Below are 19,491 nucleotides of genomic sequence, written 5' to 3' on the forward strand. Positions count from 1 at the left end.
ACCAAATGAGTTTTTTCCCCAAAACCTGAACATATTGTACACTTTCAGCTTGAAGCATATTTCCAGTTTTCAGCTCACCTTCGGAGCTACTGCCCAAACTTTGATCTTTTGATGTCTTCTTGGAATTAATAAAATAACAGGAGCAGGCTTACCTCCCCAGCTCAACACACTGCTTTACTCACCTCAGGCTTGTGGCCACAGCATTTCTGCTGCCACTTGTGCTCATTTGATAGTCTATCACAACACCCTCCTCCCCTCTGGGCCCCATTTCCCTTTCACTGCCACCCACATTTCCCCCAGGCCCTTGGCAGTATAGATGCATGCCAGGACATGTGGTCCCTTCCTACAACAGAGAGTCCACATTTAATTAGGTTTGCAGTTCACCAATTTTTAGATTGGATTCTGAACAGTATGCTGTGCCTTTCTGTTTGCTATACTTTCAGTGTAGGGCCCATGGAGACTGATTTCAACTCTATGCCTAACTAAAGTGAAAAAAGTTTGACTAAAGACTGCATAAATCAAACATCCTCTAGCAGTGGTTACACGGGGAGGGATAGCCTGTGCTGAGCTGTTCAAAATGCTGCTTTGTTGGTCTCTTTCATCATTTCACCAATTTAAATTCAAGCCTCCTTATATCCTACATAAGATATTTTACTTTTACTTTGTCTAAGTAAAATGACTTCTGCTAAAGATTTCGCATCCTACAGCTCCAAGGCCTTTGAAATCACAGCCTGTATGTTTTGTCTCTATCAGCAGTTTCCCTGCAACAGTCTACAATGAACTACATAAGCCACTTATACCAGAGACTGTTCAAGCCACAATGAATTTGATTGGCATATTCTGATCTCTCCAGCTTTGTTAAGAAAGATGAACCTTAATAGCACACTGAGGAGATGAACGGGCTAATGAAGCAGATGCACGATCTGGAATTGGCCCCTTACAGGTAAAGCTCTGAACCACTGATAGCAAGGGGATTTTTTCCATTTTCCATGGTTACTTTTCACTGTTGTTGCAGTGCTCTGCTATGCAGCTCTCCAGCTCTGTATTAGAAAAACACTGAAGAAAAATAACATCTCAGTGTAATACTGATGATTAGCTTTTTGTGTCAAGAAATAATAATAATAAAAATGCATCTTTCTGTTTCTAAATATTACAAAAACATTTTGGTTACACATCCAAACCAAACAGATCCTTAATCTAAACCAATCCACCTGTGCATCAGAGAATGCAGAAAATATTTCTACAGCAGAACTGCGTACAGCTTATTTTTACCCAGGGGAAGAGCATTGTGGGTGAAGTGCAGTTACTTTCCATGTACTATAGTCCTTGACTGTATGTCACGTTGCCTGTGCTGTGCTGTCAGGTGGAATACAACATTGTTATAATGCTGGAATTAAGGCTTCTGTACTGAGAATGGCTGGGGGTTTGTTTAGCTCTTGCTGCTCTTAAAATAGTCCCCTTACTATCCCAGCAGTAGAGATTAACTGGTAACTTAACTCTCCCCACCCTGCTTTTTTCCTCCCCCTGTATAAGTGTTGGGAAAGCTTCTGTAGGTTTTACACAAGATACAGAAACCATTCCTCCATGCTGATAAGGCATCTTTACATCATCCCATATTATGGCACCCAGTGCTTCTCAGCTGCTGGTTTGGGCAGTGGACTTGAGGTCAGCAGTGGGGCACAAATGCTTGGAGGGAGAGGACCTTCCTGGAGCTCACACCTTTGGTGCATATTTCTGTGCTGAAGCTCTTTCTCTTCTGTTAGCCAGGTGTTGGCTTGGGGAGGCTGTTGTATGGTGCCCAAAATTAAAGCATATCCACCTCTTACTTCCTAGAGTTAGCACAACATGCAGCACAGAGAACCATACAAGGGTACCCTTCTTAGCAGCCTCTGCTATCTATTCTAGTAGGAAGATTTCCAGATACAGCTCTGCTGCAGGGGAAGATGACATTTGCAGGCAGCCTTTACATCCGCATGAGCTGTTGGAGTCCTACACCTCCTCAAATCCTTTTGAAAAGAGCCCCAAAACAGAATAAGCTCAAAGGAAAGAAGTCTTCCCAGCTACCTTGTTTCTAGTGCTCAGCACAGGGAAGGGTTGAAAATCTGGGTTTGGAAAAGAAGGCCAAGGACAGCCAGAGCCAAGGTTTTAGGAAGCAGAGTGTGCTCAAAAGGTTAAAAACAACATCAAAAGACAGAGCCAAGCTGCCAGTGAAAGTTCCAAAAACAGCCTTAATTCTATCACATTCTCAATTTGCTTGGTCTGACTTTAAGCCTCACCAGTACTGTTGTCTTTTTTTTGTGATAGTGCCTGGATTTTGAAAGAGCCCATTAAAGACAAAGAAATTCTATAATGTGGCACATGAAGCACTATCTGGTTAATCAACAGCTGTGAGCATCTGTGATCCATTACAGAGATTTCTGACACTTATGCTAATGGAATAGCTGACAGCACTAATATGCTGTCATTTATTATGAGGATCAACACTATAAGAGAATAGGCAATTTGCTAATGGGTTTTCAGATGTTTACCGGCTATAGAGAAATCACAAAGATTAACTTACATATCCAGCTTGGAAACAAGGATGGACACTGTTGTTTCACCACACTCTCCCATTATTAATTTGGTCACGGTTTCTTTCTTACCTCCCAGTTCCTTTTATCAACACAGCGAGCCTCCTTTCCCTTCCAGCTGTAAACCGGTCCTTAAGCCAGCTTGTTGCAGTTCCCAGCTCATGCCAGTTTCTCTCCTACTAGTTAGCTTGTTTTATTCAACTCAGCCCCACTGCTAGAAGCTCAATCTCTTCAGTTTTCCTCTTCCAATACTACTATCTTGGTGTCTCCAAGGGAAGGTAAACTGGAGAGCTTGGCAAAAGATAAGAGAATCAAGGCTCCCTGCCTTTCATTCTAATTCCAGCTGAAGCCAATCATTTATAAGTCAGATCCTCCAAGTGATTCAGCATTCCTATAATTTGTAGCAAAGTGTGATCAGTGAGCATAGCCCCACTCATGGCACATGAATCTGAAGAAAGTGTGATAGTATACTGAGATATTTCTGGCAGCTAGAATTATCAACTGCTTACTATCTAGAAAGAGCAATCTGTGCCCTTATAAAAGCCATCCTTCACAAGGTTTTCAAATACCTTAACCCTGCAGACAGAACCATTCAAATATCACCAGAAGGAGATGCTGTGGACAAATGCACTTTCCTGAAGCCTCATTGCTGAAAACATTACATCCTTTGGGCAGCTGAACTCTCTAAACTACTCTAAGGGCAGTGACTGCTGAGAGTATAAAACAAGCTACACAACTAACTTTCAGCTATGTTCTAATGAGAACAAAGACTTACAATGGAAAGAATTGAGGAATAAATGACTGTGAGTGCTCACAGCTCAGCAACAAATAGGCTAACAAAAAGAAGTCCTATGAGAAGAATACGGATCATGATTAAACCCCACCAGATTTCATTGCTTTCTCTTCTCCCAAATTTCTCCCTTAAACCTACAATAAGCACCTCTTGCTGCCTTCCTCAGGTGTTGCTGAGTACAATGTGAAATGAATAAAGGAATAAATGAAAACACTGACCTCACTGGACAATCTTGCTCAATAGTTCACTGCAGCTTCAGGGAACAGCTGGAGCCGAGTGACAGACTGATGGGAACAGTCAGTCATTTTGCTGTTCAGACTGCAAGGCAACACAGAGCTCAAACAGATCAAGATGCAAAGAGACAGAAGTACCTATGGGGTACACAGACACCATGTTTACAAAAAAAACATTACCTCTCAGGCACAACCAGCTGCACAACCCTAAGGCATGATATCTGAAGATGAACTGCTCTAGAGCTTACAAACCAGATTTCAACCATCCTCGCAGAGAAAACTGAGCCCTGTAACACCATCCTTGATTTGATGCTTGTTTGGCTTCTGAAAATCCAAATAATAGACTGGTCAGGTAAGTAACTACATATTAACTTGCACTTTGGCAAAACTAGTAATAAGGGAATAAAAAAGGAAGATTTCTGTAGTCATAGTGATCAGTAGCGTAAGTTTTCTTCTTAGCAATTAAATTTCTAATTAAAAAATGTCCAACCAAGCTCTAAATTTTCAGTGAAGCAGAAGGAAATCCAAACCAAAAGCTCCCTTCTTAGCAGTTAACTAAGTGGCTAAGAAATGCCTAGAGCACCAAGTTGCCACTAACAAATTGCTTAACTAAAGCCAGTCAGCCTGATGGATCCTGAATGATCCAGCTGCCACGTACAGTTTCTCTGTGAACTAGAGGATGCTGCTACAGGACTTCTACATTTCTGCAAAGCTGCTGAGCTGCTCATACCTTTATAGGCCTGATGTTCCTTGGCAAAGGCAAAAAAAGCTCAGAGAGATTGTGGGCGATCTCCTTCACAGACAGAATCACACCCTCCTTCCTTCCTTGTGTTTCCATATAACAAAGATGCTATGTTAAAAAGGTTACCGGCCTGGTTACTGCATGCAGTGAACCTAAAGCAGCTTTGTGACAGAGCTTAACTCAGGCTTTTCTGATCACAAAATCTGTTTTGCTCTTTCACTCTCATTCCAGCAAACCAGACATTGTAGGTAAGCTGACTTAAAATAATTTCTTTTAATGAGGCTGGGTATGAGTTTCTCTTGTGTGCAGTCTCTGTGATTTAAAATGGAGTCAGGTTGAAGATCTCAAACTTGGTCATTTCTATACCCAGAGAACACTGCATACAGCACCAGGGCCTATTTTTATCCTCATGGTTTTGTAATAATGACTTCACATTTCTGTTGGTTGCATTGTTCTCCAGAAATTATCTTTTTGTGGATGAAATTTCTCCTGTTTAATGTCAGACAGAAAGTGAATGGTAAAAGTCTGTTCAGTCATTTTTATGTCATAAATGAATTACCAAAACTAGTGCTGATATTGAAGCACATTACATGCTTATGTCCAGAAGGAATTTACCAGGACAATATATCTCTTAAAGTCCTGTTTTTTCATTGACTTTATAGGAAAGAAAATCAGGTAAAGTAGTGATGGCTCACTGACTGCAATGGACCAAAACCACACAATAAAACAAAGGCAGACTCCCAAAGCATTGAAATTATCTCCTTTATCGTAAGGAAAAAAAAAAAAAAAAAAAAAGTCAAAAGCACAATAAGCATTTTGGTCAAATTTGATGTTACAAAACATTTTTATATTTATTTAATATCATGTTCTCCTACTCCGTAGTTATACTGAATATTTTCTGAAAAAATAATATGCAAACAGATTATTGCATAACACATTTCTTCCAAATTAGCCCAGAAATAGTCACTGAATTAATTTTTTAACACATAAGAAAAGTGTTTTAATATTTTACGTTCGAATTCCAGAGAGTTTTATCACACAAGATATTCTGTGGAAAGCAGCACCTATTTACTCTTTTGTTAGCCATTACGATGACTGAACAAGCCTCTCAGACGAAATAACAGAGGTGATTAAAACACAAGCTGAATAGAGGAGCTCACTGAGTGGGTTCTTGCAGAGTGAGTATGTCACTTGGCTGTGTGTGTGTGTGTGGAACATTTTGCATAATGGTCTACAGACCTCCTAGGATTTTGCTAGTACAGAATATACATATACATAGTGCTGAGACACAGAGAAGTGGTATTTCACGTTATGTCTATGCTTGCTTAGGGTTCACTGTCAATGTGAAATGAGTAAAAGTAAGATGAAAAGAAAATAATTACTGAACAGAAAATATTTCATTATGCAAACAAAGAAAAATACTGTATTTGAGTTTAGAGACAGTCCAAGCATATACAGCATATACATAATAAAGCTCAGGCAATTCTTTTTTGTTGTTGTTGTTTTGTTTTGTATTAGCTAAAGAAGCAGTCATGAATCTATTGTCTATTGGCTTAAAACTAGACAACCACCTAGTGCATTCTTCTTGGTCACCTTTTAAAAATACACAATCTGAGATGGATACATTGCACTGCTGGAGTTTACAATATATATTTCAAATTTACAAAAATACAGAAAAACAAGATTTCTTGCACTCAGATACTGAGCATTAACCCTTTGAGTACTAATTCCCACCTGCAACACTGCAGAACACATTCATCTGACTTACATGTTTTTAGAACATTATAACAATTATCATTGTCATCTTTATGTACACTATTAGGAAATGCATTCCTACATACTAAAAAAAAAAGAAATAAAAATAAAAGGTAGAGACTAATAAACTCCTCTGAATTTAAAATAACAACAAAAAACCCAACAAATAGGTGGAAGTACGTGAAGATTTCTGCAAAATATGCACAGAGAATCACAGACTGATGACCTTTCTAGGAATTTTTCTATTTCCTCTCTGCAGCAATGTGACAATTACGTAAGCCTGTGTTAAGACATGAGAGCAAACTTTCTCTTGTGGCCATACAGAATTGTGCTTTTTCTCTTATTTATGGGTGCACTGCTCACTTTTCACTGCAGACATTTCTCTCTCAGCTCTATGTTCCTATTCACTTTGTGTGGTCCATTATTATTCTGCACCATTCCTATATGAAAAAACCCATTTTATTTCAAATAAGGACGTAGTTCTGAACTGTGAGTTGATGCTTTGTGTCCAGATGTTCATGGAAACATGAAAAAAATTCCCTGTCATAGGAAGCCTTGTTAAGCCTTGTTAATAGAGAATGTTACTGACCCTGGGGTGCCCTACAGTTAAGCAGAAATCATGAACATAAAGAAGTTCACTGAAGGTCAAATTTGCATTAAAGAATGAAGACAATTTGAAACTTGCTAGTAGAGGAAACGGATTTTTAGAAAGCAAGAGATGAAATTAATAAGGTGTGGTTCTGGCGTATGATTGAACCTTCTCTTTCCTGGCAACTCTGGACTACATTTAGCATGTAACTAAATAGACAACATCATATTTACAGTCTCTGAATTAGAATAAGCTACTTTTAAGAAAATAACTGTAGTCCTCAAAGAGTTAATGATAAAACTGCTCTACCTTAACAGATGTGGAAGGGTTACTGTGGAACAGCTTACAGATTTGTTCAAAAGGCATACTTTACAAAGGAGTGTAAAACTTGTTGAGACGATTGCTATTACACCGCACAGTGTCACATACTATGAGTAGTGCATGCTCTGTAAAGACATTAGAGTGGACCCTTATCAAAGCTATCATATAACCTTATATGAAGGATTGTGCCACTTAAACTAGTGCAGTGATGTGTTTTTTTGTTTTTTCTTTTTTTTTTTTTCCTGTAGATTTATAATGCTCTAGATTAATATCAACAGGGTTTTTCACAGCCTTATACAACACTTTTTTTTTGGTTCTTTTTTTAAACACATGTAACACTATAAAACAGCAAATGGTATATCCTGACATATGTCATGCAAAATACAACCAATACAGCACCATAGATGTAACAGAGACATTACCTAGCACTTCTCTCCAACAAGAAAAAGGACATAACAGAGACTGTACATTACACGACTTTACAGGCCATATGCTACAGAAGATCATTAGAGGCAGTATCACTTTTGTACTTCTAAAAAGCTGTAATTTTATAAAATCCTGTTTATCATTTCTACCACAGTCACTTCTGATTAAAATCCATGGCACAGTAATAATATTCTGCTACAAAAATAAATAAGTAAAAGTTTAAGATGCTGATATGCTTATAAAAGTTGTCTGAAATTACTACAGAACAAAAGTGAGAATAATGAATGACAACAATGTATTTCTAAATAAATGTTCTGTGCAACAAAAGGATATTGCCTCTCTTATTCAGTTGTCTACACTTTATCTTCTAATTATCTTTCAGAATATTTTTATAACTTTCTTTTAAAAATAAATTCACTTTTAAAACTCGCTATCTCTCTTTTTATACTCTCATTATGAAAATGGGAATAAAGATGGAAAGGCTGTACAATTTGCAGATGAACTACACAACTATATCATCTTATTTACTTTCAAATAAAAGGTAACCATGGTTTAGGTGGAGAAAAGACATTATGGTGGCCCATGAACTACACAGTAGTTTCATTTTTCCAAGGGCCAGTTTTGATATTTCCTGTACTATCTGAGCTGTATATCATGGCTTCGTGCACATTTCCCTTGAGAATTCCGTTATGATTTGTTGTATTAAACGGCAATGACTGTGTCCGTGGATGCATTTCAAAATGAGCTGGATGGTGCACAGTGTCACTTTCTGGCATTTTAGTACAACTATATATGACAGTACTTGCATCACTACTTTCGGGCTGGTTGACAGTAGGATATGGATCGCTTTTGGAGCAGCAGGCCCTTCGGTGACCCGACTGGCTGTCATGTGTACTGTGGGGGCTGTCTGTATGTGAACTGTGGATGCTGCCATCAATACTTGAAGGAATATGGTAGGCGTATTCTCTTTCACCTGCAGATCTATGCCGACTGAAATAACGTGGCTTAGTTCTGCTTTTCAGACATCTATGAATGTGCATATTGGGTCTGAAGCTTCCTTCGTTGTGGACATGAATATGAGCTTCATCATCAAGTAGATGGTCACAGTGCATTTTTGCACAACATGGTGTCACAGGAGAAAGGCAGTTAACGTGATTTTGAGCCACTTGGAGGTTAGTAAGTTTGCAGTGGCTAGCAGCTGGATGATTAAACACAGCTGATTTGTTGGGACATGGTGATTCCTGAAGACAAGGTGCATGAACTTGAGTGTCCCCATTGACATTGACCTTTGGGCGTACATTAACTTGGACAGAATAGGTGTTTCTCCTAGATGGACAACAGGACCACCAGCAATGCCACACATCATCTCGTTTTGCACAGTGATGGATCAGGATGAAAAGCCCCAAGGTCACACAGAAGGCTCCATAAAGACAGCTAAATATCATATCCAAGAAATGACCTTGAGATACTGCAAGTGCTCCAAAGGTCCAGGTGGCAGTAAACAGGAACAAAGTAAATGCTGCAGCTCGAAGCTGAGCCTTAAATGAATGCTCATTTTCCAGTAAGGAAGAAGAAATCATGGAACAGGCTGCCTGGGGGATGGGCGCAGCATCTGTGATGTGACCGTGGCCCACCTCAGTACTTGGCATTCTCTGCGGATCTTCTGTCCTTTCCTTTAATTCATACTTGCGTTCAGGATGGCGCTTCAGTTGAATGTATGTGCAGAGAAAATAAATACAGGTAACTAGCACAATGAATGCTATTGGCCCATAAAAAGCACCAAGACTAGGCTCCCATGCCATCCAGCAACTGGAAACAACAGAAAGAGAGAGAGTCAAGAACATATTGTGGCTCAAGTTAGATGTGCTAGACAACATAGTGAAGTGAAACTGAGCTTTCTTGCTGTCATATATGGCTGTGACAGTACCTTAGAAGTTTGGATAGGTTTGTTGTGGAGCTAAAGTATGTCTTTAATATCAGTTAAACCATGACAACAACTTTCATATTTTTCAATAGAATAAAACATTTACTATAATTCAGAACATATTAAAGATGTAAATTTCAAAAAAATATAGATCAGTGTAGAACCTAGAATTACACTGAATTCTGAGATATTTATGTCAACCCTTTATCCACTATTAAAAATGTCAGATCTAATACTTTGATAAAAAGCAAATGAAGCATACTTCATACAATTTATGTAAGCAACAGAAATTTTCAGATTTCAGTGGTTTGTACCAATTAACATTGATTCAAATTCTTAGGCTCGAAGACAGTTCTTAAGGAATTTTCTTGATGCTGAAGTAGAGAACAGCTGGAGCAACAAGAGGCTACTGAAAAAAGTTCTAGTTGCAGTCTCCACAGCAAGCAGGTCCAAAAGATACACGGCATTTCTGGGTTCACAGCAGTTTCTGAAATTCCAGGGAGTTAATTTATATCAACTTGAATGCCATTAAAAAAAATTAAGGTCTTTTTGTGATGCACTGCTGGCATATCGTAGCATAAATTATTATTTTCTAGGCTTCGACTAATACAACCGTAACTGTTTCAGAATAGTTCAAAGTAGTTCACATGCCAGTATGGGCTGAATAAGCGTCAGTCAGCTGCATAATTTAGCTGCAGTCTTACAGAACTGTCCTACTAGTGAGTGATCTAACAAGGTAAAAGTTGTAGAAGAAAACACTTCTGGCTGTTGAAATCCCAGATGGACCCTGAGAGAAGTTGGGTTGGAGGTAGAGGAAGAATAAATACTTGCCTAGCATTTAAACTTCTTTGTGATCAGCTTTTAACCATTGTTACAGGCTGCTTTTAGGTTTTTATATAATAAATTGTGTATGCATTGCTAGAAAGAGAATTTACTTTCCAGAGCTGCTAGACTACAAGAAGAAGCAATGAGCTTAAACTTCAGAAAAAAATTAAAAAAATATATTTCAAAAAGTTTTCTAGCTAGGATAATTAGGATAACAAGCTCTTGGAATAAAGTGTGGTATATGCCTTATAGGAGCATTTAAAAAACTGCAGATAAACAACTGTCAGGAATGGTTTGAATACAGTTAATTTTCCACTGGGTCAGAAGGACAGGTGAGGTGATCTGTCACGATCCATTCCAGCTCCAAAAGTGGCACTGTGAGATACTTCATATTCATTTAGACATCGGTGATTGGTCACAGTCCCTCCAAAGTAGCGAGGAACCTTCTGATATCACATTCCTGTCAAGCCAGGAATCATCTACTATTACTCTAAAAATGGCAGAATGAGTTTATTTCTCAGGCTATGAACCTCACAGCTAAAGAAGATGCAGTCCCAATGGGTACTCAGTACAAGAAACTGCAGTGTAAATGATAATATATATAAGTATTTATTTTAAAACTGAACGTTAAACAAAAACATACATCCATTTATTAATGAACTTAGAAACACTCCATGGAGCATATTTTGCTGTCAGACACGCACATTAAAAGCTTCCAGAAATACATCTTTGAAAAGATAGGTAAGTTGCCACCTATATTTAATTGAATAAGGACAGAGCACAAAGCTATGTGAATACTTGAAGTACATTTGAATGCTGCATATTTGATGCAAAGTGGAAAATGGAATGCCCCCAGTGCAACAGTCTCTTGGGGTGTTCTTATTTCAAGTGAAATCTCACTGTGGATCACTTCAAAAATCAACTGTGTTAAAATAAAAAGGTTTGAGTTTGTGCATCTACATTTTTTTCTGTGCTAATACTATTAAAAATGAGAAAGTCATAAAACAATGCTGCTGTTGAATTTGATGTTTGTTTTTTTTTTTACCCGAATATAAAGACAGCTGTCACCTGTGCCTTGTTTTCAGTAGACTGTTACCAGGTATTGATTGGCTATGATTAGTATGATTAGAGAAGTATAACCCCTGTAATCTGTGCCAAATCATCTGAGTCTTTTAATATACTGTTGATTATAAGTGATTGGATAACTCAATGAATGTGAATTGGGTCACAGGCAGAGGAAACTGTTAGCCACTGTATGCACTAATTTATTACCAGAATTTAAACTTTGATTACCAATAAAATACTTCTAAGAAGCCAAATACTCAGTTACAAGGCATTCTGTTTCAGTTTCCACTTTTCTCATCCAGAATATAACTATTTTCAAATGCATTACAGTAGATGTTCAAAGAAGTAACCAAGAGTAACATCCACCAGAGCACTAGCAACAAGACACTGGCAGTTTACTCATATAGCCATTAGTGCATCAGTCATTGCCTTGTTGATCATTCACATAGAATGTATTTATCTTCACTTTCTGCCATGATTTTATGGAGAGACTTATTGCAGTTCATTAATATAACATGTTTCACGCCAAGAATTAATAACAACACGATGCCTGAACAGCTTGTGGAGGTATACTAAACACTAATATGCTGGTAAATGAGAGTGCTATCTCGTGATTGAAAGACATTGTGACTGGAAAATTTCCTTACAACGCAAATAAAAAATTATTGGTTTTCAAGAGAAGAAAAAGGGCTTTTTATATATCCTTTTTTGAAGCAAGTATTTAAAACTTACTTCAAATAAGTTACCTGGAAAATATCGATTCAAGGTAGATAATTAAATACTTTTAATTCATTAAGTTAATTAGTGGCCCCATTAAATATGCCATCCCTTAGTCAATTTTTAATATCCACTCACTTATTGAGGTATAAATGATAAGCGATTCTATAAATGAGAAGTGATTCTATTGACCACAATGGAATGAAATTGGTGGAGTGATGCAGCAAGCCTCAGATTAAGATATTTCTTTCATAGCTATTAACCCATAAAACTTCATATTAAATACAATCCCAAGTGGCATGTCTGTATACTTTATGATGTCAGTTACATTTATCAGCATAAGAAGAATAAAAAAATGTTTTTCTTAAAAGATTTATGATAATATTTTGTACTTACTATGGTGCATTGCCTTCAATCCCATAATTATTGATATTGGTTGCTGCTGTAATCCCACATATAATGAAAGGAACTCCACCACTAATCAGATAAAATCTGTTGAGAGATAAGAAGTGATATTTTAATTTTCCTGCCTTGTAGCTGAATAATGTTTTTTTTAAACAGTCATTATTTTCTGAAGCTTTTTGAGTATACAGTATTGACTGAAACACTACAGATAGATATCTCTAAACCCAGAAAAGCATAAATAAAGCACCATCGCAATAAGCACTGTACTTTACAAAACCAAAAGAACAGCTTAACATTTAATATTTAAGCGGACCCACTTTTCAAAATCTCTTAACTGATTGGTAAATCCTTAGAAAGTGTGGTTACTTACACAATCATAAGAACAATGCCTTGTCTAATGAAAACAAACAAACAAACAAACAAAAAAAACCAAATTCCCAATACAAATATTTACTCACATATCTGGGTATTTGTATTTAAAATTTATCAAAAATGTAAGTATATGTATTGAGATAATCAGATATCTATCTACAGTTTAGCCTTTTTCCAAGAGAAATACAGTGAATGAAATAGAAGAGGGAAGGGGCAATCCACTGTGCAAATAAATAAATGAATAAAGATTTTCTGAACAGAGGAGTGATCTAGAGCAATTAGGAGGGTTGGCAGCAGCAGTCATCCCAGTATATCATTGTTAGGTTACACTGAAGTCCTAGGAGTTGTCTCACTGAAATTGGCATCCTGCATTTCTGTTTCAAATGCAGCATTACATACCGTCATCATATTTTCCATTTACATAAGCAAGGCACAGAATTATTCATGGAGCACAGCACTTGTACCACTGTGGTCTCTAAGGTGGAGAGCACTGGTCCCTGGCACATGTGACACTAAAGCTGGGAGGCATGCTGCTCAGAGACAACAGGGAAATGTTTCACTGTACCTAGAAGCTCAGCCAGTTCTCTGAACATCCCCACTTATTTTCTGTTTCAACCTATGCACTTCTCTTGGTAGACAAAATTTGCTTCTTTTCAAGGCACTTTGCTGCAGGAAACATTAGGCAAGGATATAAACACTTCCCAGTCACTGCTATTATGCTGCCCCAAAGGGCTAAGAACTTGATGACATATGGGACACATGCTCCCCAGAATCTATCCAAGAGTTTGCTAAAATGCAATACAAAAATTCCTAAATTTCAGTCCTTGCAAGGTAGGATCTTTACAGAAATAGAGACATAGTAATCTCGACCATTTAAGTAAAACCCAGTGTTAAAAATGTCTTAACTTCTTGCCACCATTTCACTGAGAAGCAGAATTTGAAGCTAAACTTCAGAAAATGTTACTTTAACATTTTCAGTCAATCGCTGTCCTAATGATCTGAGCTGCAAACAGAGCAGAGAAAATCATGCTCCACATTCATCAAAAATCCTTTCGGTTTCTATAACTTCAAAGTCATTAAATATATACGTTTTCTTCAAACTTGGCTTATTCTGTAGAGCTCAACAAATTCCAATGAACAAGCCGCATCCTTATAAAACCCATTCATTCAGTGATTGCAAGTATCTTTTGACTTGAGTGTACTGAATAAGCTAGCCTAACAGCTTATTATTATTTTTAACAAAGACATGCTCAATGACATTTTTTGAAACTTCAGGAAATGACTAGGGTAAGCAATGAGGCATAGAAACTTTAATTCCAATTTGTTTAAGAAATAGTAAAGAGCAGAAAAATAGTATAGAATCAAGCATAGGAAACTGTACTTCAAACCCTTCTGAAGTGATTACACCATAGAATTTACCTACAATGCAATCTATAATTTCATTTCTTGCAGTGCAGCCACTTTCTACAAATTGGATACATACAGTTTAATCATATCTTTATCTAAAGTCTCAAAGAAGCCTGTATTGGGGTATTAGATAACCTCCTTCATAGCTCACACTTTCAGCAGCCTGCTGTAGATGATAACAGTAGCATCAGATGTTCTGGAAGCACTTAGCTATACAGCACTTCAAAAACATGGCAAACCCTAGCCAAATTTCTGCCCTTTCTTGTAACTAAGGGAAAGAAAATACATTCTACAAATGACATAGGGTTTCAGAGCACCCAAGGTACACTGCACTGATATCCAGCACAGCACACTGCCTCCCCTGTCTCATTGCAAAAAACAAAACAGAAAAAAGTGACATAGTGAATAGAAATGACAGTGTGTACAAATGATTCTTCCTTGGTGGATTTGTGATTCTTGAAGGGTGAAGGGCAAAAACAACTGCCAAATAGAAGAAAAGTGAACAAGAGGAATGGTATTAAAATAGATCAAACAGAAAATGGAAGAAAATGTAAGGGTAGAAGTGCAAAGTCTTGTCCATTTGTATGGGCTCATGGCTACCCTAGACAGTATATAAAGGAGATAAGATCATAATAAAAAGTCACCGAAGAAGAGAAATGTGGTTCATGAAAATCCATACAGGTGTTAATTGTGTGGAAGTATACTTAAAATAAAGAAATTTAGACCAAAACATATGCAATCTAACTAACACAGTCATTAGTTTTTCCCAGTTTCTTCTTTCATACATAGATGAGGTCATTAGCGAAGTTAAAATTGATAGGGTATGAATAAAAAGTGAAGGAAACGTAAACACTAAGTCACTAAGTAGCTAGAGATCATACCTGTAGGAAACCTTTTACCTGAGAGAAACAAAGTGCTTTATAACAATAATTAATCTAGCCACATGGATCCCCAAGTGGCCAGTAAACATTTTTCCTGCTGTACAGATAAGAAAAACAAGCAAGGAGACATCATGTGTTCAAGGTCATGCAGAAAGCCTGTTTCAGAGTGAGAGCACTTAATTCTCCTCCTATGTTTAAACACAAAGTGCTTCTGTATTACTCTAAAGGAAGGGATCAGGGAAATTGCGGCATACAGGACTTTGTCTCCAAGCCCAAGAAACTGGGTTTGCCTCTCCAGAGATTCATGCAGGAGCAAGAATTAAGCTCTTATCCCTCCCAATACTCTTGAAGCCTTGCCAGTGAATATCTGCCTGTTACTCCCTACAAGCCTGATTACCAGAGGATGAGCCTGTGTGCACTGTCCCCTCTGCAACCTTAGCATTAATGTCCCATGGTATTTCACTTAGAGCTGACTGAGTGCATACATTGAGCAAATATTCCAGATATGTCAAATTGGTCCTTGTTGAGGGCTGTAAATGGAGAGACAATGAGATCTGCTGCTGTTGCTGCAAGTGTAATGGGTAATGCTCCTGTTAAGTAATGCTTATTCAGAAATAATATAATAAGCAGTACACTAAAGATGAATCTCGTAGATTGAGCAAATAAATGTTTTTCCACCATCTTTTTCCCCCCAAAATAATTTTGTTTTCTTATTGTGAAAAAAAGAAAAAAAGAAGTCATTTTCCAATTCTATTTGCCTAACTTATATTTACTATTCCCTCTCATGACTCTTGGTTTAAAAGCTTTAAAGATCTACAGCCTTTGCTGCAGTACACGGATTTTATCTTCCAATTGCCTTCACTGATTTTTTTAAAGCATACAAAAATATTTCAAATGAACCCTATCCAAGCCCTGGTTGTACACCTGCAACATAGTGACTTAGCTGTGGGACTTAGGAGATCATTTTATTTGTCTTATTAAGCCAGTCAGCTGTCTTCTCCACAAAAGAACACGCAGTAACTTGGGACTCAGAGCCAATTTCATCAACTTGTGTTACTCTTCTACCACTCAAGAAAAGTGAAGGGTGATACTCAGGCTACCAGTAACAAAATGCTGTAGGCAGCAGCAGAAGATGGGCTGGTTGGAGAAGTCTGCTTTGACAGATCTGACTGTTACAATGGAGCCAGTGAACACAGGATTTGGCTGTTATTGAGATAGCCATGTGCACAGATCTTTAAAGACTGGTAAACAATGGGGAGGAAATTAAAGCTTTTTACAACTAAAAATTGATCTTGACAAGCAGTTTATTTATATAATATTTCAGCATTGTTTTACAGGCAAGACTGTGGGGTGATTTGGGGCTTTGAAGTAACTGCCAAGCTGTTGCTTCAATAGCCTTAGGGAAGAGTTTTAAAAATTTGTGTATTGTTGTTTCAGGCCACCCAGGGATGTCCTGAGGATTCCTAGCAGGCTTTCACATCAGTGTACATTTATTTACTGAAGCTCATTCTATCACATCTTCACTAATGTTGTTATTTGAGCTAATTAGATTAGAGATTCTCTGCTAGGCTTCTGTGTGCTGCACTTGCACCTCTCAGCTGCAATGTGGGCAACATCTAAGGCCTGAAAGGCAGGCTGTGCAGGCACACTCAAATGGTCTGCAGTAATTTGTGAAGGGAGGAACCAAACTCACTGAACAGGAGAGGGAGGGAACCCCTAAGTTCTGCTGCAGCCACCTGAGACCAATAAGTACCATATTTTTCATTACATGCAGTGACATAAACCCCCCAAAATCCTCAATACAAGCAGACACTGCTGGGGAGGGGGGAGGGGGATGTCTCCCTGATGACATCACAGCTTACTATTTTCCAGCTTCTTTTCAGCAAAAGCTCCTTCTGTAAGGCAAACGCTGCTACAAAATACTGGGAGCTACAGAGTCAATCTGAGAGAAACAGGATAATGTCAGCTAGAATGATTGCAATACCCTGCAGGCAGCATCAATTCTACTATCTTAACATACAGGATATTCTTCTAAGTTTATTTCCATAACTATTACACAGTAAGCCACTGAGCGAAAAGAGAGTTCTATCCAGCGATTAATTTCTTGCTCAAGTGTCTGGCTTTTCTCTCTACCTATGAATTAATTATTTCTGTGCTCGAAACTGCATGAGACCTTGGCTTTGTGGGCTTAACCTTATTGCTGAAGATATATTTATATATTTTTTGCTGCAGAACAGTGATGGACAAGTAAGTTATTTACTAGCCCCAAGTAGCAATTAGTGCACACATTGCTTAAACTGCATTTCTAAGTATTACTCTCTACATTTCCAACTCTACTAAAGTACACGTTATATATGTAAGGATACCATTGCCTCCTCTCTTTCTCACCAGTACAAACAGATATAGATCTACTTAGTTTCACTTCTACGGTACAGGTCATGTAGGAAGAGATGTCAATCTATTAGCCTCTTGCAAAATAAACATGGAAATAAAAAAAAGATATCACTGCAAGAGTTCTCCATTTTTCCTTGAGCTGGAATTTGATTTTAACATCTTTCTGAAAATAATCCATATAGAAAATGGTCATTAACTTCTGAGCTAAACAGATGCCACAGTTCAAGTACCCTGCAGGCAGGCAGACAGATAAGTAGCTGTTCTGTAGAACGCTGAAGCATACACAAGCCTGATTTTCAAATTATTCTTCTTGATTTTTTAATGCATCAGATCATTTCATAACTCTTTTTCCTGGGAATTTAAATAAAATAAAAAGAATCTGTAAAAATGAGATGGCTTTGAAAGTGAACCTTAAAGAAAAAAACAAACAAACAAACAAACAAAAAAAACCAGTCATTTTTTTAAAAAATCTTATTCCCAGATAGTGTTGGACTAGATGACATTTGAAGGTCCCTTCCAATCGAATGATTCTATCATAGAATCATAGAATTACCCAGGTTGGAAAAGACCTTAAAGATCATCAAGTCCAACCGCAGCCTAACCATGGTACCCTAACTCTAAATTTTAAAGGAGGAAAATTTATATTTTTAAATTATTTTCAGAGCAACCTACATAGACATTTCTGTATATTTTTATCTATTATATTTTAAAAGTAGAGCTCAGAGAGAAAATTTTGTTTCATATGTTTGGATTAAAAAAAAAAAAAAAAAAAGTAAAAAGCAGCTAAGTGAAAGCCTCATCCTTCCAATACATTTTGGCTATTTTCTATTTGCACAATCATTTCATCCCTAGAATTCACATCAGATTTTTCAATTCTGTTTCCACAGTTAATTTCTAGTAGCAAAATGGCTGATACTCTTTTTCTGAACAATTCATTTCTACTTCATTTTTCCAGGCATTTGACATAGAGCTGTTAGCTGAAATAATTTTGCAGTTCCAGCCTACTGAATCAAACACAACTGCTTCACTGAGCATTGCAGTACACCTTTAGAAAGTCAATTACCATCAAGATGTCCTTCTGACTTTCAGAGGGAAAAAAAGAATCATTAACCTATCAACCCTCATCAACACAAGAAATTCTAACAGCCTATATATGACAATGCTATTTTATATGATATGAAAGTGAAATGAAAAGCAAAACATGCAAAAATAGTGATGATATTTAACACCTAATTTATATATATTTATTAATCTTATTGCCATAGGTATATATATAGTTATATAGCTATGTATATTACTAACCCTACTGAACGATTGTCAGTATAATCACATTGAACGGTGAAGAGAAAGTATGGATTTCTTTGGTTTTGCTTTAAGTAATATTTCATTAAGCCTGCAAAAGGAATCAACTGATGCCACTAAGAGGAGGAAATATATTTAAATTCGGATCAGATATGAAAGTCACTTAAAGAGGTTTCTGGCCTAAGTTCTCCCATAGGTAAATTTTGAAATAATATTTCCTTAATAGTACTTTATGTCATCAAAATATTTATTCACTAACACAACTTCTTGAATCTTCCAACTTTCATATGATAGTTTGGCATCAAAATCTGAGTTTGTTTTTTGTTTTGTATTAAAGAGTTATTCTGAGACTTTGTTTTTTTATGAGCTAAATTACCACATTACAGCTGAATCATTTTGGTTTCATGAGTTTCAAAGGAGACACGTGAAACTGCCCATTTTCTGGAGAATAATATTCTTAGTTATATTTTCTGGGTTTTCTCTCACTCTTTTTTTTTTTTTTTTTTTTCTTTCTTTTTCTTTTTTTTTTTTTCCCCCCCTCCTGTACATGTGTGGAATTATTCAGAAGATATACATGACCCAGCAATTGATTTCATGAAGACTGGGAGTGCATTGGCAGACCCAGGTGGCCTGTTCTTAGCTTTGCCTGGATGAACATTCAAGACAGATGTGTGCAAACAGACAGTGAAAAAAGAATACAGGAACTCCTTGAAAATATCTCCAGGGAGGATACAGTAATTCTCTTCTAAATTCATGCCTTCTTTTCCTTC

At 37.2% G+C, this 19,491-nt stretch overlaps 1 protein-coding gene across 3 annotated transcripts in view; it reads right to left on the reverse strand.

Annotated features, from left to right (window-relative positions):
- Positions 1-5,086: 5,086 nt before the first annotated feature.
- The window catches only part of LOC107316088 (adhesion G protein-coupled receptor A2), a 247,657-nt gene continuing 233,252 nt past the window's right edge, over positions 5,087-19,491 (reverse strand). For 2 of the 3 annotated variants that reach the window (XM_015867228.3, XM_085555213.1), the window contains 2 exons: positions 12,357-12,452; positions 5,087-9,238 (listed from right to left, as the gene is read on the reverse strand). In XM_015867228.3, coding sequence (XP_015722714.2) covers positions 8,017-9,238; positions 12,357-12,452 — 1,318 coding nt within the window. In that variant the 3' untranslated portion in view covers positions 5,087-8,016. The remainder of the gene's footprint in view (positions 9,239-12,356; positions 12,453-19,491) is intronic. The other variant, XR_014948908.1, reaches the window with a different exon arrangement.

Source organism: Coturnix japonica, chromosome 8, assembly GCF_054131305.1.
Source record: "Coturnix japonica strain WE chromosome 8, WE-NBRP24, whole genome shotgun sequence".
NCBI lineage: Eukaryota > Metazoa > Chordata > Aves > Galliformes > Phasianidae > Coturnix > Coturnix japonica.